This window comes from Hipposideros armiger, unplaced genomic scaffold (genome assembly GCF_001890085.2).
Source record: "Hipposideros armiger isolate ML-2016 unplaced genomic scaffold, ASM189008v1 scaffold_33, whole genome shotgun sequence".
Lineage (NCBI taxonomy): Eukaryota > Metazoa > Chordata > Mammalia > Chiroptera > Hipposideridae > Hipposideros > Hipposideros armiger.
In genome coordinates, this window is record NW_017731383.1 from 1734241 (window position 1) to 1758007 (window position 23767).

The 23767-nt window shown below is 47.9% G+C and overlaps 1 protein-coding gene and 1 long non-coding RNA gene across 2 annotated transcripts in view; both read right to left on the bottom strand.

The window, feature by feature from the left end:
- Positions 1 to 390: 390 nt before the first annotated feature.
- GNA12 (G protein subunit alpha 12) overlaps positions 391 to 23767 on the bottom strand; it is a 74096-nt gene continuing 50719 nt past the window's right edge. The window contains exons 3-4 of the mRNA XM_019637565.1: positions 4597 to 4647; positions 391 to 3205 (exon numbers count right to left, since the gene is read on the bottom strand). Coding sequence (XP_019493110.1) covers positions 2636 to 3205; positions 4597 to 4647 — 621 coding nt within the window. The 3' untranslated portion in view covers positions 391 to 2635. The remainder of the gene's footprint in view (positions 3206 to 4596; positions 4648 to 23767) is intronic.
- On the bottom strand, positions 13219 to 16451 carry LOC109380224 (uncharacterized). The gene is made up of 3 exons (XR_002123412.1): positions 16349 to 16451; positions 15961 to 16215; positions 13219 to 14925 (listed from the first exon to the last, which is right to left on the bottom strand). It is a non-coding gene; the product is annotated as an uncharacterized LOC109380224 (long non-coding RNA).

Sequence of the window (23767 nt, forward strand, 5' to 3'; positions counted from 1 at the left end):
TCACCGTGTTCCAAGATTAGTTCTTGATCTTTGAGTTAAAATGACCAACTCACTTTTTTTTTTTTCCTCTTTTTTTTTTTTTTTTTTTTTAAAGCTGAGCCATCCTGCCACCTGTTGGCAGCTCAGCTCAGGCCAGGCATCAAACCGCTGTTGCTCAGAGCTCACACTCTTGAGCTCTTAACCAACTGAGCCACTCGGCCAGCCTGCGACTCACTTTTTTTATCCAAAAAGTAAAACATTACAAGAATAAGAATTCTGGAGCACTCTATAAATTACAAAGCCTTAACTCAGAATCTCTGAAACAATTTCTCTACAAACAGAATAGTTAAAAATATTTCAGTAAAAAAGCTATGTGTGTTCTTATGTGTAAACAGAACTATGAGAAAAACATCGTATTTTGAGGAAATTTATTGTTACATTTTTTTGCAGTAATAGATGAGGCAAAACTATCTCCTGTTTCTCCAACATTCAATAAAAAAGACAATAATCAAGGATAACAGTGAAATTAAAATACAAAATTACAAAAGCTAAGGTTTGGAGACAAAAATGACTAGGCTCTATGTGTAGAAAAATTGCAAATGGTTTTAGTTTAGCCTTGTAAATAGCTACCTTCTTCTCTGGTTATGACGATCGCAGCCCTCCGAGCTGGGCGCCTGTGACACCTCTCTCCTGGGCCTGGCCCAGCGGAGCTGGTCAGGGGCCCCTGCTCAACAGTCACAAGCTCTCATTACGTACGTGAACGTGAACCAGCAAATGTATCAAACTGTTTAAAGGAAAAAAGCACTCACTGACGGGGTCGGGAGGGCAGTTCAAACACTGCCATCCGTTAGTGCCACCAACCCGACGGCGGCGGCCCCGCCTGAACCATGAAGAACACCTACCCGCTGGTGAGGCGTGGCCTGGCTCCTGACAAATCTCTGAGCCCAGCACAGCGCCTGGTAAGGGGCGCTCCCAGTCACCTCCCGCCCCATGAAGCCCATCGAGTGTTCGCTTCCCTTTAAGCCACGTCGCCGGCATGGGTCCTGGGTCACAGCCTTTCGGTTTATGAAGAGCCACAGGAAGCATTACAAAAACAACTTTTTCCAACCAAAGAAAGGGCTAAAACCCCCGCGAACACCGCCACACAGCCTGAGCACCAAAAGCGATTTTCATGCTGTCTTCTCCTTAAAACCATGGGACCACAAGGTGACTCCGGAGCAGGTTGCCTCCTCCCTGTCCTTCTGGGTCAGCATCTGCCACAACATGCAAGTTTTTCCGGCTTGCTGATAATGAGCCAAGAGATGCAAAGGAGCGGGGACAGTGTGGCCTTAGGACAAAGGCCCTAGGATGTGTGATTAAACCACAGTGACATTCTGGTACCAGCTACAGAGGAAGCTTTTTCTTTTAAATGCTAAGGAAAGTCCTAAATACATGAGACAGACTTTTTAGTAGCGTGACACACAGCGGGGACCAGTTGGAATGCAATGCGTTTTATACACAGTGACACCTGGCAGGTGACTGGACCAGCGCCCTGAGCGTCAGGGCCACCAGCTCCCAGCCTCCTGCAGTGTCACCAGTGAGAGGCACGCCTGCCAGTGCGTGCTTGTGTGTGCATGACCAGAAAGAGCCCTTGATAAGGACCTAGAGGAAAGCTGACAGGGACTGGCTGGCTGAAGGCATCAGGGTCATGGCAGTTTGGGGACACCCAGGTCCCTCCAGGGTCTGTGGGCTCCCGGAAAGCTCAGCTGTGGGGTGCCCCGAGCAGCTGTGCGTTAACGAAAAGGCATGCTGGTGACCTTACCAGCTTTCCAAGGCCCAAGAGGAACAGGAAGCTCTCTACAACTTCCGGTGCAGCCAGCTGCAGGTGTGAGAAGATGACGTGTAAGATGGAAAAATCACCTGCATGGCCAGGCGGTTTTCGGCTCCGCCAGTGGGCGGAGCGAGGGCAGGGCCGTGTGCACAGGGGGAGGGGACAGTCACTGTGGTACACCGTTTCCACGCATTTCCAGCCCATGCTATGTTCCTGAGCAACATGACAAGGCAGAAAGGACAGTGCACGCTGGGGGGCATTAAGGCAAGACCACGCCTGTGGGGCTCCCGCTCCCATCCTCTGAAGCTGGGAACCCTGGCTTCATCTGACATGCCTGGATCGGGGCCTCTCAGGAAACGGGCACAGGAGTTTTAAAAGGCAACTCGTTTACTTTGGGAAGTGGCAGTGAGACCCCCTGGGGGGCTCCGAGTTAGCAGCATGAGTGCACACGTGACCTCCTACAAGCTACCATTAGGCAAAGCTTGGGTTAGTCTGTCTCACTGAGGACTTGCCAGTTAGAGAGAAAAGCCGTCTGCGAGGCCAGCTGGTTTGTGTTTGTCATAAGAGGGTGTGCGAGCGTGCGCACACACACACACACACATTGTGTCAGAAAAGGAATAAAGTTTCTGTAAAAGAAAGCCGTGTTATGCGGTCTTACAGGTCAACACCAAAGAGATCACTTGGACTCAGTAGTTTACCAGCCCCCGGCTTCAGTAGCTCATCAGTGTCCATGTCCTCAGCTCCAAGCGGTGGTGTGGCCGGCGGCGCAGGCGGCATCCGCGGCCCGGGTGCTCAGGCCCGGGGGACGGTGCAGTAGGAGCTCTGAGCAGTGGCCGCGGGGAGGCCTCACTGCAGCATGATGTCCTTCAGGTTGTCCTGCAGGATGGTGTCCTTCACAGCATGGAACACGAAGCGGATGTTCTCAGTGTCTATGGCGGTGGTGAAGTGGTGGAAGAGCGGCTTGCTGCGGTTTCTTCTCTTCCGGTCGAAGCACTGGACCAGGTAGCGCTGGACGTCCTCCAGCCGGTGGGGGTCGCCCTTGAAATCGGGGAAGTGCTTCTTGATACTGACGGTCTTCACCTTCTCCACCAGGAGGTCCATCTTGTTGAGGAAGAGGATGATGGAGACGTTGAAGAAGAGCTTGTTGTTGACGATCGTCTCGAAGATGTTCATGGACTCGACCAGCCGGTTGGTGCGCCTGTCCTCCATGAGGACCTGGTCGTACTCACTAGAGGACACCATGAACAGGATCGATGTGATCCCGTCAAAGCACTGGAACCACTTCTGGCGCTGAGACCGCTGGCCACCCACGTCCACCATCTTAAAGGGGATTTTCTTAATAACAAAGTCATGTTCCACAATGCCCTTGGTGGCTTTCCTCGCCAGCAGAATGTCTTGCTTACTAGGAAAGTAGTTCTGTAAAATATAGGACAAGGGAGAGACTTAGGAGAGGAAGAGAAAATGGGTGGAAGGACAGACCGGCAGGCTGACTTCTGCGAGAAGTCGAACCAAATACCAGAAGCAATGTTCATTTATAACATTGGAAATGTACCACAAAACAGGAAGTGAAGGAATGAAATAGCTCATTTCAAAATGAGCAGAGGCTCATCAGTCTGAGGACGTCACCAGAAGGCTCACCGTTAGGTTCTGATGTAAAGCCTCATCCATTTTCTTCTCCACAGGAAACTGAACATCTTTTTTTGGTTTCTGCATCATAGCTACCTTTTAATTTTTCCAAAATCTAGGGCATATGCATCGCAAAGCCTTACTACGAGCCCATTTAATTTAGGTTTGCAATGCTACCTAAATGTATTCTGCAGTATTTAACACATTATTCAGGGAGAACTCCTGGAGTCCTTAGCGACACACAGGCAACTGGGGCACATCTGACACACGCGGAGTCTGCGCTATCACAGAGCCTCCTGCCAACCCTGCCAGAAGCACTCACGCAGCAGTCTGCAAACCCAGATGGGGAAGACGGCGCCTCTAGGACCCAGCCGCCTATTCACAGGGCAGATGGGACAGGAGCCGCTTCAACAACAGCAGGATGAAACAAAACCCAATAGGAGAAATAAACCAGTTACCACAACAAAGAAATTGAAAGAAAAAGAAGGATGGAGGGAGAGACCTACAGATTAAATGTCGGCGATGTGGACCACATGTGATGCATGGACTAGATCAGGACGTTGAAAACATGAATGAGATAATTGGGAAAACCCCCAAACTGACTGGATATTGGTTGGTATTAAGGAATCATTGGTAATTTTTAGGAGCAACATGGTATTGTGGTTATGACTTTGGAGTTTTATCTTCGGAGACACACTGCAAAATATTATTGATGAAATGGTATGACAACGGGCTTGTTCCTGGGGGCGGGGCTGATGAAACCAGATGGGCCCGAGCGATAACTGATGAAGCTAGGGCTTCATTATACTCTCCATAATTGCAGACGCTTGCAATTTCCACAACAGAACGTTAAAGGAAACCCCCACGTACTCATGTCTCCTTTATGGGGTCTGGGCGAAGAGACTCCTGCAGAAAACTACCTTACACCTTAACTTGGCCGTGACTGAAGGAGTGTGGGCAAGACGTGGGAACTTCCTATATGCCCTTGAGCGTGCTTCCCTTCCTCCCAACACAATACAGGTGTGAGCAAGAGGCACCTCCCATGAGCTGGTCAAGGCTGCCCGCACAGCCAACATGGCTCCCAGGTGTGGCCAGCGTGGACGGGCCCCTTGCACTGCTCTGGGCTCCACACAAACATTTTCTAACCCCGGTCAGATTCTTGGGGCAGGGTCTTTACTCACCAGCTGACCAATCCGGTCCAAGTTATCCAGAAAGTACTTCACCGATTCACCCTGTCACGAAAGAAAAATATACACAGCTCAGTGAATGTATAAAAATTAATAACATTTTTTCAAGTTAAAAAATGCAGTTTCTTTGGATCTGCCTCCAAGATGCAAACTGAGACTGTTTTTCAAGTGCCCCTGCTTGATTCTGGTGATGGGCAGGGAGGGTGCTGGCCGCTGGGACCCGGCTGCTGCCTTCCTCTGCAGACAGCGGCTGGCCTGCCCTAGGGGTAGGGCCGGAGCTACAACTGTAGCTTATGCTCCTGTGACCAGTCTGTTTCTAACAAAGATGACCCACTGCATTCTCGACACAGTCTTCGAGATAGTGAATCTTTAAGAGAACAGGCAAAAGACCAGATGTTTTCCTGTTTCTAGGAACAGGCCTAAACCCGCATTACTCCACACATTTGTGCGGCCGGGCTACAGCCTTTAATTTGGATTTCTGTGGTAGAACGACATGTTCTTCTTCCCCTCAACGTTCTCCGCACTGAATGTCCATACGGACTGTCCCCTGGCTGGCCGCGCACCTTTAGAATCGTCCAGGTCCTGTTACAGGAAGCGCTGACCCGCCACGTGTATGGCACTCCCGGGGTGAGAAGCGCCTATTGGCACTGCCACGTGACTTAATGGAGCTAAATGCAGGTGTGGTCAGTGAAAAGCACGCGGGCTTCCCTTCAAGAGGACGATGAAAATTCATGACTCTCCCTCCTGCTCCCTCCCTGACACACACACAGAGGTTGCGGCTCTCCGTTCACAGGAACCTGGCTCTGACTGGAGACAGACGAGGACAGTCCTGGGGTTCTCACGCTCCCTCATGTAAGGCTCTGAGGGAGAGCTCCCCTTGGAAAGTCCATCTCAATTCCACATTCTCAGGAAAGTGTCAGAAGTGGCAAGGCCACCAACTGGCATTCTCGGCCTCTAAGGAGTAAAGATCAATGGGGAAGTGTGAGGTGACAGCTCGAGTCTGTGACTTCATGAGAAAGAGGAAAAAGGAGATGAAGAAGGAGAGGAAGCAACCAGCTCCCGAGTTCTCTTCCCCAGTTGCCCCAAACAGACCCAAAGGAAAAGACCAAGGAGTAAATTTCCCTTAGTGAAGAATCAAACTCCCCATTTTAAAATGAAGGCCTTTGGATGATTCAAAAGACAGCATTCTGTTTACGGGGACAGAAACGCACACTTTCTCTGTGAGAGCGCGGAGGAGGAGGGGGCGCTGTGGAGCGCTCTGGCTCCGGGCAGTCTGCCTTGGAGAGGTGAGCGGCCGCAGTGGAAAGGCCCCAGAGCTCCGGGTGCAGGGAGGACACCTCGCTCCCGGCACCAGCCTCTGCCACGTGACGCAGGCCTCTCCCACTCCACACACAGCTCTTCCCAGTGGGCAAGGCCACGGTTGGGTAGTGGGGGAGGTGTCCGGCCTGTCGGGCCGGCTGTGTCCGTGTCCTTGTTTTGTCTGCACATCCCGCCTCCTCCCACGCTGGACAGGAAACAGCTGCTGAGGGGAAGGGCTGCTGGCGCCCACAGCAGACCTACCTGATCTGTGACTCGTCTCACCCTGAAACTCTCCTCTTTTACTTCCTCCCGCCTCTCACTCAGGGCCTTTGGAGCTTAAGAAGCCTCGAGACTGACCCTTCAACCACACACGCGACGGCCACACTGGACGCAGTGTAACTGAGACCTCAGCCACCACCAGCACAGCCATGACAGAGCTGGCAGTCTCACCAAGTTAACTGTCTGCCAAAGTCTCACCAACATTAACTGGTGAATATAACAGGATCTGGAGTCCCTAAAACAATATTCATCATGTCTAGGATACAACTCAAAATTACTCAATGTGGGCAGGGCCAGGAAAATGGACTCATCATCAAGGGAACCAGTGATCGATAGACAGCAACTCACATAACCCAGATAGTGGAATTATCAGACACTTTCAAGCAGCTATTATCGTTAGGTTCAATTAGGTAATAAAATGCCTATAATGAATAAAGCCATTAAAAAATCTTAGCAGATAAACAGAAAACATAGCCAAATGGAAATTTTAGAACTAAAATCTATAGTATCCAAAATGAAAACTTTAATAGGTAGACTTAATAACAGACTGGCGATGACACAGAAAAGAACTAGTGAATTCTGACATTAGATTAATAGAAATTAGCCAATTTCTATTTTTCCTAAGAGGAAAAAAACCATTAATAAAAGATGACAACACTAGTATCTGTGGGGCAACTTCAAAAGGCCTAACATACTTTAACTGGAACCCAGAGAACAAGGAGAATCAGGCAGAAAAAAATGCCTTGTATTAAAAAAGCAGAAAACTTTCCAAATTTGGTGAAAGACATAAATTTACAGATTTCAAGAAGCTCCCCAAATTCCAAACACAGTAAGTGTGGGGGAAATCACACCAAGGATATTAGACGACACACTGCTAAATAACCCATGGGACAAAGCAGAAATCACACTTTTCTGGTCCAACATGTAACCAGCTTAGAAGTTGTCACACCAGTCCTCACAGCAAGGAAAACGGTGAACAAACTGAGAACCAACAACTCATCTTAGAGCCATCAGAGAACTGACGTTACAGGGCACACTGCAACCAAACAAGGGAGACAGGTGAATACAGAGAATTACAGCTTATGGAAACAGAAGATGAGGCTGGAGCCAGCAACGGACACATGATGCCCAGTTTTCAACAGAAAATGACAAGATAGGCTAAAAGGCAGAAATCCCAGGGAAGAGACAAAGCATCAGAACCAGACTCAGGTATGGCAGACATTTTGGAAGTAACAGATTGTAAACTGAAAATAATTATGATGAATGTGCTAAGGGCTCTAATGGAGAAAGTGGGTAACATGCAAGAACAGACCGGTAATGTGGGCAGGGAGATGGAAGCTCCAAGAATCAAACGGAGATGCTGGAGACCAAGAGGCACAGGTAACCCCGACTTGCAATTGGCATCTAAAGTGTGTGTGTGGAGCAGTCTTGTGGGATCCAGCCCTGAACCCACACGGGGGATCTGATGCCATCGCCAGGGACAGTCAGAACTGATTGACACTGCAGGACACCCAGATGTTGTCTGGAGACTCTGAGAACCACACATCTGGTCACAGGAGGGTTCTGTACAAGTGGTAAAGCAGACACAGGACTGTGTTTTTCCATACAAGTCAAACCCAACAATACATAAAATGATAATACATCAATAAGATAGAAAAAGAAAACATGTAAGGAGGAAAAACACGAACATTCAACAGATGCAGAAAAAGCATTTGATGAACGTCAACATCCATTTGTGGCTGAAAACTCTCATCAAATTATGTAAAAAAAGAACTTTCTCAATCTGATAAAGGGCATCTACGAGGATGTAAACCTACAGCTAACATCACAATTAGTGATGAAACGCTGAATATGAGATCAGAGTCCAGAAATAATCCACACACAGATGGCCAAAGAGTTTTGAAAAGTTGTCACAGTAACTCACTGGGGAAAAGGGGAGCCAATAAACGGTGCTGGAAAAGCTGGTATCTGTACGGGAAAAAAGAGAACACAGACCCTATCCAAGTCATACACAAAAACTAACTCAAAATGGATCACAGACCTACATGTAAAGACCAAAACTACACAGACTTGGAAAAAACATCTGGGTAAACATCTTTGTGGTCTTGGGCTGGGAACAGAGTTCTGTGCTGGCAGCATTTTCAGGTGAGCTCAGCAGCACATGCCCATCTACAGTCTCCTCCCCTCGAGCAGGCGGGGCCAGCACTCCTGTGACGAGGCTATTGTGGGTGGGTCTCATCGAATCAGGTGGGCCTTTTCACAGAGGCGCTCCCTGGACGGAAGCAAGCAGCCATGTTGTGAGAGGAGGGCAGGCCCTGGGAGCTGAGAGTGGTCTCCAGCCAGTAACTAGTGAAAAAACAGAGACCTCAGCCCAACAGCTGCAAGGAAATGAATCCTGCCAGTGACAGGCGGGCTGGACAAGGACGAGCCTCAGGTGGACTGCAGCCCACCGACACCTAGACTCAGCCTGGTGAGACCCCGGGAGAGGACCGGTGAGCCCTGGGTGCCAGGACTCCTGACCAGTGCACCGTGAGAGGCGATTCATGTGTGTGGCTGTGTAACTTGCTACGCTGTAATCATCTGTTAGCCAGCAACAGAACCAATACATTTCTTCAGGGAAAACCCCACAAACCATAACACTTCATCTTCACTCGTGTGTCCTCAGCTCCAACAGTGTCATGCACTCAGGACTGAGTGCTCGCTGGTGAGTGAAGGTCTGCATCTTTTCAAAGCTGACTCTCTTAACGCTAGCTTAGACATGATTCCCTTTAATAACTCAGAGAGCCCTTGACTTCTGGGTGCTGTCAAAGTCCCATCTAGAAAAGCTTGAATGGTGGTAATAAGGAGTGACCCTCCCTCACAAACAGAGCTGCCTGATTAACATAAAATAAAGCGCTAAAAACCTAACGGACATCTGAAAAATCTCTAGTCAGTCATTAGCTAACTCGAAACCAATGGGATGAGTCAGGAGCTGGTTTTCTCAGGCTCTTTAGGGAAAGCTTCTATAGTTTTACTAGCTTATTCAAATAAAACAATGAACCACCTCCTCCCCATGCAACATCTGCCAAACTACCAATATTTACCGTGTTAGAAATTCAAACTGAGAGAATGAAGAAATACAAGAATATACAAGCACATATCTAGTCAGCCATCATGATGGCATCGCTGTGCCATGTGGCCTCTGGGAAGTCCAGTGTACACGTGAGTGAGAGTGAAAAGGCAAATCACGGCTCCGTATCACTGGACACAGGTCACCCCGCCCACATGGTGCGAACCACCGCCCCGAGACGGCTCCCAGCAGCAGAATCATCGAGGCCAAAGCTGGAAACTCGAGTTCAGTGGACACACAAACAGAAAAGCACCTGGTGCTTCAAGGTTGGAGTGAAAGGTCAGCAAGAAGGCCTCCGTCATCACTACGTAAGTTGAGTATGTGGCTGAGAAAAGGATAGAAGCACTGTGATTGGGTACGTGTGCCTTCTGCCTGTGGGGCTGCTCTGCTCTTTCCTATTCTCCATGTCTTTGCCTTGGGGAAGAAGTAGAAAATGTTGACAGGTGATTAAATAGATAGTAAATTACAAATTATTCAGGATTTCCAAGTAGAGAGATCACTTTTACCCAAACAAATTACTCAGGTTGGCTTTTCTAAGTAGCGCTGCCTTCTGTAAAGTCCATGGACGGCACTTTCTACACAACCTCGCATCAGCCCCAGCGTTCCCCTCATCACACCAGTGCCATGCCAAGTCAGCGCGTCAGAGCACGCTTATCATTGATCAGCGAATAAATGCGAGCAGTCAGTCCCACTGGTGTTTCCCAGACGCCACGGGAAGCACTGCGAGCTAAAAGTGCCCGCTACCCAACAAGTTACCACTGTGGCTTTCCTCAGTTCTGGGCGCAGTTTATTCTTCATCCCAAAGACACACCTGTGACATAATGGCCAGTCGCCATGTTTCTCACGGACATTACGTCCGAGCCTGTGAAGGCCCAGCCACGCACACACCCCACACGCCCCACACATTCTGCAAGTAGCACCGGAACAATCTTTTAAAACCTGCCTCTGTCCCTTTAAGTCTTCCCAACCCCTCACCCTCCAAATCCACGTTCACTTCCTTCTACTGGCAGCGTATCCCCGGAGCTAAGTTTAGCTGCCGCCATTTCTAATCTTCCCTCCAGGGACATCCGCAGGCCTCTGCTGGTGGAGCCACCTCGCAGCACCGCCAGACACTTGCTCCGCTGGAAGAATCGAATCAGAGACATGATGAAGACCAGCTGCCAAACCCCTGTGGGGACGGGGTCCCTCCTCACTGGGGCGGGGGACACTCTTCTGTCTCCAACCTCCCGCACTGCAGTTCATTCCACCCTCTCCAGTCTTGACAACAGGCCTGGTCAATCCTCACCGTCCATGTCTCATTTTGGGACAGCTTGTTGTTTTGGACCCAAAACAATAACATTTAAATGGAGTCACAGACCTCACAAAACTCCATCCATTTCCTCCATCACCTGGATCTTAACTGTGGGAACCCTTTTCGAGTTAGACTAATAGGAGAAAAAAGCAATTTGCACAGAAGTTCATGGGCAGTTCAAGGCCCAGCGCTGCGTCTTCCCTGTGGGACGCAGACCAGCTCTCTGCCCCAGTCTCCTCTGCTAAAAAACCAGAATGATAGCCCCTGAGCTGTCCCCAGACTGGCACAGGGACACAGAACGGGCTCTCACATGCGACCAGCCCTCCTGCACACCGGTTCTGACGGGGGCTGACGTGAGGACAGAAGCGAGACATTACAGAAGGAGTTTAAAGAGTGCTTCTGCAGCCGGGGGACGAGTGCCTCCGGAGCCATCACCAGCTCATGGATTTAGTTTTGAAGGACAGAAACAATTCCCACTTCGCACACACGTTTCCAAAACCAGCTTCTCAACCTGAAACGCAAATAAAATTTCACTTGATTTACAATTTGGCAACTACTGGTTCTTCCTTTACGTAGGCTTGAATTTGCTAAAAGCCACGCTCATGAACAGTTGCCCAAATAGGCTGCTGGAAAACAAAACCGCCAGCACTGTTGTAAAGAAAGTGAACAGACAGCAATAAAAATACTGCCTTTATGATTTTGGTGGTTGTGAGTGCCAAGCCGCTCCTCAGATCACTGCTTAAAATGCAGCTCTCCACCCGTGCACGTTGTCCCATCTGTCATACCCACAAGTGCCAGACCTTAGGTGCCCACCAGCCTGGCCGCCACCAGAGCCTGACATCACTTGCCCTCCTGACAAACATCACACACTCATGAACACTGCGGCTCTACCCTCATTCCTTCCCACAACCACCACCGCTGCCTCCAGTCGCCTGATGAAAAAGGTAACGCAGTGGAGAAACCCGTGAAATAAGGCATGCCAAGAACACTGATTCAAAACATCCAAAAGTTCTGACTCTGAGGTTGGGAAGCTGAACACTGGCTTCATTTCTCAGAGTAGTTCTGAGGGCCTTGCGTAGTGAGTGCCCAGCTGACAAATGCTCCACAGGGATTTGATTTCTCTAAGGTCACAGCTGGTCCCGCTGGCTCAGCACAACCCACTCATGCGGCTGGATAACAATGCCAGTAACAGCTTCTCGGTCACTGCGTTACGCCAGGCCCTGTGTTACGCACTTGCCACATATTATCTCATTTAATCCAAACAGTGCAATAGTCCCATTTTCCTGGCTGAAGAAACCAGCGCTTAGCAGGTGACTTGCCTAAGGTCCAAAAGCTGCTCAGCTCCAAAGGCCGAGCTCTGAACCACCCCGTGCCCGTGCCCAGCTGAGTCGAGCAGGACTGACCACCAAACACGATGTGCCAAGTTTTGTGTTTAAGGGTTAAGTCCGACTGCACTTCCTAAAAATGTAAAAACCAGAACAAGGATAGCAATCCATTCCCGATATGACCAGACTGCCAAGGAGAGGACGGATCCCGTGGCTGGGCCGAGCTTTAAAGCCAGCCACGCACCCCCCCCCCCCCCCGCCCTTGCTGGTGGAAGAGAGCCAAAATGAAGGGGTCAGTGTGCCCCTCGGCTAGATGTTTACCCGGCCTTATCCTCCCCCACTCGGGCTGAACAAAAGGGACAGAGAAGGGTTGAAAGCTGCCTTCTCTGCCAAAAACTGAGTCATCTGCAGCTTGGCTCTCTGGAGCTCGAAAAGGCAAGCCCTGCTCATGGAACCAGCTCGGGCCGCGGCTGGCTGGGAGGACAGGGAGACAGGAGGCCAGAGGCAGGGATGCCCCAGACGCTCCGCATAAAGAGCCCTTGTGCTTCTCGCCCTGGCTCCCGGGCCCGGCGCGCCCAGGCCGCAGCACCACTGACCAGCACCGCCCTCCGCAAACACTCTGACCTTGTACTTGCTGAGCCTTTGTCCCTCCTTCCATAATCATTTCTTAGATGTCCTGCTGACAACAGGTTAGCAGGACTCTGTAAGAGACGGGCCACCAGGGTGGTGTAAACGCCAAGGGTAACTCACAGGAGCACATCCGAGAGAAACCGGGGAGAGGGGAGTCCTGTCGCTGCAGCACGAATGCCAGCCTGCACGCAGCAGAGTGCTTCACCTGGCAGAGAAAACAAGTTCCAGCACAGGTCGCCCACAGAGGGTTTCTTCTGTCAGCCCTGCCAGCCGCTGGGTAAAGCTCCCGACCGTGCTGGGCCCTGGCTGCACTGCAGTCCTGTCAGGTGGGAGGGAGCCTGATAGGCGTGTGCTGACTGGTTTTTCAACTCCCAAAGGCCCTGTGATCTAAAGCTGGCTCCAAACCAAAGAGAATTATTCCAAGCTCTAAAATACCTGGAGAGAGCTGCCATGAGAACACTTACATTTCTCAAGGTAAGCATCATAAAGAAGGTTCTGGAAGCTGGCACCCACTGGTACCTGTGTTGTCGTATTCACTACTGGATCGTGCCATGTACTTCAAAATTTGGCACTTTCACTCAGGTGAAAATTCACTCTTAATTAACCTAAAAAAAAATCACATTGGTAAACCTCTGCCTTAAAAACAATTACCTTACAAAACAAATCGGGCTGCACAAAATGATCTTTATTTAGGTTCTGGTCTGTCACCAAAGGACATGAGTTAATACAAGATCAGCCATCAAAACCATCTATAAAAGTAATGTGCAGTTCAAGGCAGAAGGTGGAAAGTCTTATGAAATTACTTTTGTGAAACTGACTGCCAAGCAATTTGGAGATGAGACCTCAGTCAGTATCTAAGAGTCCTGATCGATCTGACTTCTTTCTCTGCAGTCGGAAATGAGATGTGAAACGAACATCCCGTCAGCTTTCCTCCTTCTGGAACCAGTGCCACCAGGGAGAGCTCAGGGCTTAGGCATCACCTGCGAAGTGTCCCCACTGGAGTGTGCTCTTCACGGAGCCCACGAATGCACATAAACCCCAACCCAGGCTGCTTCTGGGGTACCTCCTTAGAACGACACGAGGGGTTTGTTCAGGAGCAGAGCCAAAGGGGACCGCTGGCCACCCACAGGCAGGGCAGCAGGAGCCTACTGGACAGAGGGGACATTTGAAAGGTGTCGATGAATCACTTCTCCAAGCAACATGTTTTCCACCTTCTCAAATGCAGAATTTCACTTGATATTTCCGAAAATTTGTTTTAAGCTCAGCAAACACAATAGTGAACTGAACTGTACGGTTATTTCACAGAATCTTGCTTCTTAAAGCTCTAAGACACAATATTTGACCATAGACTGCACTAAAACTAGATGAAGTTTCTTTTTAAAAGAGGACGTTCACTGGGAAGCCCAACTATAGATTTATATTTAAAAAATCTCCCAAACCAAAAAAGCAGTTCCTGGCGATGAGCCTCAGGTGAGGCCGAGATGAGCGATAATGGGGGGAAGGGGAAGCGTCGCCTGGCTTCCTGTTGCTGACGCCACGATGCTCCCCCGGGAGAGAGACCAGTCACCCCTTTCACTGCAACCATCATCAAGCTCATCATTGCCAAGACAGCCTGATTTGTGTATAACGTTGGATGAGAATGAATAAAATACTACTTATTGTAAAAGGCGTCCCCAAAGACAAACCTTCAGCTCTCTAAGTACCATTGATATAGTTACATTTCCTTTTATAAAGATGCCTAAGAAGGTTCAGAGCAGTGTTGTTCTTAATAGGCAAAGAGTGGGAACCAGCCCCCATGTCCATCCCACGACGGGGGAAGCGACAGAGGGAAATGCGGTTCACCCGCAATGGAACACCCTTCAGCTGTGAAAATGAAGAAACACTGACACGTGCCCCAGCGTGAACGAACAGAGACACATCACACCGTGTGAGAGAAGCCAGGCACGGCAGCCGTGTGTCGTGTGATCCCATTTATGTGACATGTCCAGAAAATGTAGAGAGATGGAAAGGGGACGAGGGGCCGCCTGGGGTTGGGAACTGGGGTGAAGTGTAAGTGGGCACGAGGGACCTCGCTGGGAGGGTGGGAATGTCCTGGACGGGTTTATGGTGAGAGCTGCACGACTTGGTAACTGCAGTAAAAGTCACGGAATTGTACACTTTTATAAAGCTACACAAAAAGAAAGAAGTTTCCACAAAGCCAAGTTGTTTACTCAAGAACGCTCCTGTTTTGCTCAGACGGAGAATCAATCATCCCCATTTACTGTACGCCGAAGTTGTTCAATGCTGGTTCAGGTCTAAGAGCTACAATATTTCGGAAGGGAGACTTTTCAGGTAAAGCCCAATTAGAAAGTCTGGTACAAGGCCTCCTTCCTCTTCGTTCAAGCGCAGCTCTGTAACAAAACAGCAGCAGGAAGTTAACCAGTCCCTGAGTGCCAATTAAAAGGAAACCCCTGAATGGATGTTCTCCCCACGGTGCTGCGTGAGCACCGCAGCACCGGAATGCAAGGGGGATCAGGGCTGCCGTGTACCCTGGAGAGTTTGCACTTGACCTTTCTTCCTGTGCTGATAGAGTTTTGGCCCCACAGAAGCCCCTAAAAAGGAAAGGCTGAAGCAAATTTTCAGCTCAGTAGAGCTTCTAGTCCAGGCATTCCTCTCTGACGATGCTGCCTTGAAGAGCGGCCAGCTGGGGAAGTGAGCGGCACCTTTTCCTGGGGAGCCCAGCACTGCGACAGGCAGGGCACCCTCTGCCAGGAGTCTGCGTAGCTGTGTCTTACCCATTTTTCTCACATTTCTTTACTGTAAAAAATCCTTTTCCACAGAAGACTAAAAGTCTTTTTAAAATTCGGGGAAAAAAACCCTTTACAATGTGCCCTCATGGAAAAAATGGGGAAATCACTATCTTTATAATTTATTAACATTTTGACACCTGATTGGAAACATATTAGGATGTCCGTGTTTTATAACTTTGAAGGAGAGAAATGGCAAGGATTAAGACAAAATTCAGAAGAACACGGTGTGGGAGAGAATAATAAAGTAAATGTGCCTGGGTGAGAGGCAGACTGGCGTTCTCAGAACGCCTCTTACTACTTTTCTTAAGTTGAAATGATCTCAAAACAAAAACAAGAAAAACAAAAAACCGGAGACACTCTGTTCTTGTGAACTTGAGTACAAATGCTATCTGAGGAAGGTGGTTAGCAATATTTCAAAACGCCAGCCAATGAAACGCCTGTTGGGTCTGTTTTGAGATTCTCTTTTGTGGGCAGTTAGTTGGCCGGACGGGCCCTCTCTGCAGAAGGGCTAGTGTGATGCTTTCGGGGGTCCCAGGCAGGACCGGTTGTGTCTGCCTGTGCATACACTGAGCTGTGACGAGGGCTCTGGGGGGTGGGGAGGACGAAGCCAGAGCTCCCAGGAGGCACCGCGCATACCCTTTCTGGAATCTCCCAGGCTGCCCCCGCCCAGTGTCCTTTCTGGTTTCTTGTCACTGAGAAGTGCATCTGATGTTCTGGAAATTTGCCACCTGGATTACAGTTGAGATTCTGTGTGGAGCTTATTCGTTCAATTATTTGAATCCTCCAAGCCATTCTGATGCCATTTTTGACGATTGTCACATGGACGCCACTTTATAGCTCTCAGTCCAGACTCCTCTCTGCTGGCATCTGGACAGCAGTTTTCACTTGTTCCTAACATACAAATGAATTATTTTCTCTACCGTGGTTTAGGGATCCACATTCATACTTTTATTTGACTTAATGCTAAAGAATTTCCTCTCATTCAAATATTTTGTTAAAATCATAACTTTTCTAATATTCTTACTTGGAGGAAGGAAACCAGAAACATTTCTAATCCAGTGCCCATCAGCTGGTTTATCAAAGCCAAGGTTTGTCCTCTGAGCTGGGCTTGCATCTGAATGCATTCAGCTTCCTTTGTTTCTCTGAAAACTGAGAGAGTTGAATAAGCCACAGTTGGGTACCAGTGCCCAGGCATCTGAAGTTTCCCCTTGGGGTTCTCACAGCAGGTGCCAATGAATCCTGAAGGCGACACAGAGATTAATTACAGCTCTGGCCCAGTCCTCTTAGTGAATGAAATCCGTGGAGGCTTAAGGAAGCTTTAATTATTTAAATGCTTCTGTTCGGGCTGAAGGCACAGTGCTGAGATAGGTCTATTGCATTCTGTATGGCGAAAAAGTAACGATCTGTATGTGCCATGAAGAAAATGAAAGCATTTGCTTTAAGGAAAGGGAATCATAACCCTAGGAACTTGGTTCCCAGGAACCCCAACTAACTTTCCAAAATTTCAACCCTTGACATTTATAATCACTTTCATTAAAAGTTAAGGGAAAAAAATAACACCAACTTTGCCACACCGATGGCAAAAGTCAATACAAGAAGATTCTGTTACATGAACGAAGGATTAGGAAGGGGACAGTAAGAACTCTCTAAGCTTGAGAGCTCACGTCTGAATTTGTGACCCAAACATTCATGTGGCCCATGCAGGGATCAGACCGGCAACCTTGGTGCTCTGAGCACCATGCTCCAACCAACTGAGCTAACCTGTCACCCCAAGAGATTTTTGATTACTGATTAAATATCCTTACTAGTTATAGGTCTATTCAGATTTCAGATTTTCTATTTCTACATGATTTAGTCTCAGTAGGTCTTGTGTTCCTAGGGATGTGCCCATTTTAGCTAGGTTACCTAATTTGCTGGCATACAATTGTTCATAGTATTCTCTTGTAGTTTTTATTTCTGTAGACATAGAAGTAATGTCCCCACTTCATTTCTGATTTTGGTAACTGGAATCTTCTCTCTTTTTATCTTAGTTCATCCAGCTAAAGGTTTATCAGTTTTGTTGATCTTTTCAAAGAACCAACTTTTGGTTCTCTGACAGGGACGTGTGTCAATGGGGGAAGGGTCCCTGTTGGCCTCGCAGTGGATGTGGCAGTGTGGGTCTCTGGTCCTGTTGGGGTGATAACGCCATGAGACGTTGGAGTGACAAGAGGACGTGGCAAAGCTTGGACCATGAGTGGAAAGAGTGCTGTGGGGTCGTGATGGAGTTGGGACAATGTTGGTGGTCTGGAAGGATGTTTCCGTGGGTGGACCTGTACTGTGGGACTTGGTGGACTGAAGAAACCAGTTCTTCACTGGTTTTCTATTTTCTAGTTCATTTATCTCTGCTATTTTATTTCCCCCCTTCAGCTAGGTTGGAGTTTAGTTTGGTCTTTTTCTAGTTATTTAAGTTGTAAAGTTAGGTTGATTTAAATTCTTATTTTTTTTTTTTAAAGATTTTATTGGGGAATTGGGGGAGGGGAACAGCATTGGGGAATTGGGGAAGGGGAACAGACAAGTTGCTGTCGTTTTGTTCTTCAGTCTAGTTGTGGAGGACGTTGCTTCACTGGCCCATGTTGGTATTATCATTGCGCTCTTCCCGGGTGAGGCAGGTCGGTTGCTGGCCACTGGATGACCGCTCACGGCAGCTCTTGGCAGCCCCACTGCAGTCTACGCCATCACCGGCGACTCAGGGCAACCCAGCTCCAGGTCGAGCTGTTGCTCACCATCTTAGCTGTAGAGGGCAGTGTCACTGGCCCCCATGTGGGATCCGAACCGGGGCCCTGCTGCTCAGAGCTGATGTCCCAAGCCAGCTCTTAACCAACGCGCCACTTGGCTGGCCCCACATCATGTATTTTGATGGTCTGTCATGAGGTACATGAATGTTTATAGCTGTTATATCTTCTTGTTGTATTGAACGTTGTATTAATATGGAATGTGTTTCTTTGTTTCTTGTAGCCTTTTGTGATTTAAAGTCTACTTTGATATTAGTAAAGCTACCACCCTACTCTCTCTGGTTACTATATACATGGAATATCTTTTTCCATCCTTTCACTTTCAATCTATTTGCCTTTGGGTTTAAAGTGAGTCTCTTGTAGACAGGATATAGCTGGACCACGTATTTTTTATCCACTCTGCCCACCTTCTTTTTATGCACAAAGGGAAATGAGAAAGTTTAAACATTTCACTACAGAAAATCAACTAAACACAAAAGAAGACAGTTGTGCCGGAAATGAGGGCAAAGCAGCGACAAGGAAGGTGTCCATTTAGACTTAGCGATTTGTCTGTCTTTTTATACAAACCACTTTCAAACAGGAATAAAAACAAACTGCAAGAACAAAAATATGTATGAAGCCCTTCGTCATTTCCTTTAAAAAAGACAACGTTGTACATAGTTATGAAGCTAAATCTGCGTTAACGAGCCATGTCCTTTCTTGGGGTTTGGTTTGTGGTACACCTACCGCAGCTGGCACAGAACGCACTCAATATGTGGGTGTCACTATTTATATTATTATTCTCAGTGAGATTCTAAACACTGTGAACTGTTGGGGTCCACACACTGACAGCCCTTTCAAGTTTGGTGGTAATATACTTGCCTTTTATAATTTGGACTTTTTATTACGTTATGAATTATTGCCACTCAATTATGAATTACAAACATTTTAAAATTAAAGTTTTTGAATAATATATGCATATAGTACCAACTTAAAAAAAAAAACTTAAAAAGGGAGCGGGAGCACTGAAGAAAACTATCTCCCCGTTACCCAGCTGCCCTCTCCAAAGGTAACCACCGTGACTAGTTCCTTGGGTTTACAATTTTACTTTAACAGGCTTGATCAAGGTGTCCCTTTCCTGTAGTACACTGCTTCTTCTTTATTTTAAAACCTTGTTTTGGGTTAAATATTACCAGGTACGAGGCCTGACAATTAAGTTCGGGAACTTGTTGCAACGATGTTGCTAACCTTTTTTGAAATCAGAGGGATTTTTCATTATGAAATTGTGCCAACTGGACAGTTCGCCAAGTTTACTATTTGGAAGTGCTGAAAAGGCTGCGGGAAAAAGTTAGACGACCTGAACTTTTCACCAACGATCCATGGCTCTTGCATCACGACAATGCACCAGCTCACACGGCACAGTCTGTGAGGGAGTTTTTAGCCAGTAAACAAATAACTGTATTGGAACACCCTCCCTACTCACCTGACCTGGCCCCCAGTGACTTCTTTCTTTACCCGAAGATAAAGGAAATACTGAAAGGAAGACATTTGGATGCCATTCAGGACATCAAGGGTAATACAACAACAGCTCTGATGGCCATTCCAGAAAAAGAGTTCCAGAATTGCTCTGAAGGGTGGACTAGGCGCTGGTGTCGGTGCAGCTTCCCAAGGGGAGCACTTGGAAGGTGACCGTTGTGATGTTCAGCAATGAGGCATGTGGCACTTTTTCTAGGATGAGTTCCTGAACTTAAGTGTCAGAGCTTGTAAGTTGATTGGAATGAAACAGAGCCAGTCTGAAGTGTCTTGGAAAACTAGGATTTAAGTAGGAAGTTACTATGTAAGCTAAAGAGAGGGTAAAGAATAACATAGAGGAGGAGAAAGAACCTATATGTGGTATCTTCTGAAGACAAGTTCTAGCAGAAGGGGTGTGAATAAAACACTCCAGGGCCAAAACACAGAGGACTCCCTTACGACCACTCATGCCAGCGCCGGCGGGCTGCTCAAGGACCGTGCTCCCTTGGCAACAGCTCTGTGCCTGTCCTTGGCCTGGTGCTCCTGCCTCAGAGCACTTTCACAGACAGTCACGCACTGGACAGCACACCTGGGAGACAGGTAGGGTGGCTCTTCCTCTACTGATAAGGAAACGTGGGCTCAGATGCCGTGTGCAGGCGGCTGAAGTTAGTGGCAGAGAAGGATGAAGCAGGACTGCTGGCCCCACTCTGCTTCCCCCGCCTGCTCGCCGTCCTCAGCTCCCCCGACAACATCTGGGGCAGTGCTAGCCAGCTGCGGTCTTCTGGCTGGAGCACCCTTCTACCATGCCACAGTTGCCATGACACCAGCAAAGGGCAGGAATGAAAACTCATGAGCTCAGACTGGATAGAGAAAGGTATCTCGGAAGAGAAGCGAAAGGATAAAATATTTGAAATACGAGAATTGTGAAAGAGAATGAAAAGGAGAGAGGTGAAAAAGAAGGTGGCTGGGGATCAGCAAGCTGAAAGCAGAGCTTGGCTTATACACCAACACGCGACACTCTCGTCAGAAGCAAACCAAGGGCAGTGGGGCTGGGTTGGGAGGGGCACTTGCGAAGTACTGGCGGCTGCAGTACAGTACTGGCTTCCTTGGCTCAGGCACAGGTGTGAAGCCGGAACTCCAAGGACAGTCGCATTTGGCTTGAGACATGAGCCATCTGTGAGACAGCCAGGCTCGTCCCACCACACGGCTGGGGAAGCACCAACTCGGAAACGAGCTCTGGGGACTTGCTCCACGCCCCAGAATGGTGCGAGTACACACTGCAGTAGACCACAGGCAAGCGGAGTTGCTTCTACATCGCACATGGCTTAGGGGACAAGAGCAAAGCCTCCTTAAAACAAGGGTCAACCAGAGCTACTCGTCCCAGTGTACGGGTCACACCAGGCAGCGCATCCCACCATCAGGCTGGTCGACAGCACGCCACGACTGAACGGGTCACGAGCAGGCGCATGCCCACCCGTGAATAAAACTCACACACGTTCCAACCACAACCAAAACAAAAATGACCTTTAAAATGTTTTCTCAACTACATAGTATATAAGAAAGATAACTGAGGTAGTTCAGGGGATATACTTGTATTTATACCAGGTTTTAATGTTTTATGCATACGTATACACATACTTTTTTCTTCCTAAACAGAAACCGGACACACACACACACACACACACACGCACGCACGCACGCACGCACGCACGCACGCACACGCGCTGCCGCTGAGCCTGTTTCCACCTGATGTGTGACGGACTTTCCATGTCAACACACACAGCTCTTGTCAGCTCTTCTAACGGCAGCCTGACGCGTGGTCCATATTCCAATTTACTCAACCCACACCTACTGGAGGGCGCTGAGGTTATTTCCTTTCGTCTCTGCTTCTATAAGCAATACAACCGACATCCTTTATATATATATAATCTTTGTGTATTCATCTGTTGGGTTGTCGGAAAAGTCATGACGCATTTTTGCAATGAAAAACAGAGAAAAAATACATTATGGCTTTTCCAACAACCCAATAACTATATTCTCCCTTTCAAATTCTTCTTCTTATTGTTAATTATAGCCTAAGAAATGTGCATAAAGGATAAATGTACAATTGTACTGATCAAACTGCCACCACCAAGGCCGAGAAGGAGGCCACAGCCAGCACCCCGCAGCGCCCTCATAACACGCTGCCTTCTGCAAGCAGCCCTTACGCTGACCCTGGCGCCGGTATGCAGCTTCTCCCACACGTATGGCAATGTAATCACCCCGTGCGCATGCGTCACGTGGAGGCAAGCACAGTGCCTGTGTCCTTCCGCGTCTGCCTTTTCTGGGTCAACGTCACGACACTGGGCGCGGGGAGCTGTCCCTCTGATTGCTTTCACTGCAGTCCTCGGAACAAAGACCACGTCTTTGCCTGTGTCACTGCTGAGGGACACTCAGGCTGTCTCCCCTTCTGTTTTCTAAATCGGGTAGACCAATTTACACTCCCGCCGGCACCAGGGTGGGTGGGTTCCTGCTCCTCCACATGCTTGCCAACTCTTGGAACTGTTACAGATTTTCATTTTTGCAAATCTGGTGTACATATAATAAAATCATTTCCTCCTCTCAGTAATGCTGCTCAAGCTTGTAACCCACTTTTTTACTGAACTGCCTACTTCTTGCGAACTTGCGGAAGTTCTTTAAATATTCTGGACACTTTTCCTTTGTAGGTTACGGAACCTGATGGTGTCTTTGGATGAACAGAAGGCCTTAATTTGATGGTGATCAAATTATTAATCTTTTCCTTTTGCATTTTCACTTTTAATGACTTCAGAAATTCTTCCCTGTACCAAGATCATAAATATTCTTTTCTATTACCTCCTAAAAGATACACAGTTTCGCTTTTCATATTTAAGTATCCCTAATTCATTTGAAATGGGGTGTGTAGTGTATGGGAGTCCAATTTCATCGTTCTCTAGTGGTTCCGCTGATTTACTCATTAATTCTGCACCAAGACCCTCACTGTATTGGTTAGTAAAGTTTTTCTGTTCCTTTAAAAAATAATCTTAATATCCCCTTTATTAGAGAAGGGGTTAGCAAACGTTTTCTGTAAAGGTTCAGCTGGTAAATATTGTAGGCTTTGTGACCCACATACAGTTGTCTTTATTGCATACTCTTCTTTTTTTCCCAAGCCTTTAAAAAACATAGAAAACATTCTTAGCTAGGGGTCCAAAACAAAAATCACCCACATGAAAGTTAGCCTGCGGGCCACAGTTTGCTGACCTCTGAGAAGAGCACGTCCCTCCCACTTTATTCTTCTTCAAAAGCAGCTTGACATCACCAGTCCTCAGGGGAATGCAAATCAAAACCACATCGAGAAAAATAAAACAAAGCTGGAGAATTCACACTTCCTGATTTCAAAACTTACTACAAAGCTACAGTAATCAAAATTGTGTGCTACTGGCATAAGGATAGACATATAGACTAACTGAACAGAACTGAGAGTCCAGAAATAAATTCACACATGCACGACCAATTGCTTTTCATCAAGAGTGCCAAGACCATTCAACGAGGAAGAAACAGACGGTCAACAAATGGTGCTGGCACAGCTGAATGTCCACACGCAGAAGAACGAAGCTGGGCCCCCAACCTCACGCCACAGTAAAAAATGGACTCAAAATGAATGAACAACCTAAATATAAGAGAACCACCTAAAAATAAAAAAACAGAGGGGTAAATCTTCCTGACCTCGGGTTTGGCAATGAATTCTTAGATTTGACACCAAAAGCATGACCAACAGAAGAAAAAAGCGATAAATTAGTCTTCGTTTTTTGTAAGCTTCCAACCCTCCATCTGGAATCACTTTCCTCTTGCTTGAACTGTGGTCCCTTGATTCCTTTAGTGAGGATCTGCTGGTGACCAACTCTCACTGTCTGAAAATGCCTCTGTATGGCCTCCACGTTCACAGGATTCTGGACGCATGCTCTCTGACAGACACCACCTCAAAGGTTCACTGCTTCTGGCTTCTGTCGTGGCTTTTGGGAAGAAAGCTGTCAAACTGTCATGCCCTGAAAGTTCATCTCTACCTTTTTCTGCTGCGCTTTTAAGACTTTTCAGCCTTTAGTTTTCTGTGGTTTCACTATGGCAGCGGTTCTCAACCTTCCTAATGCCGCGACCCCTTAATACAGTTCCTCATGTTGTGGTGA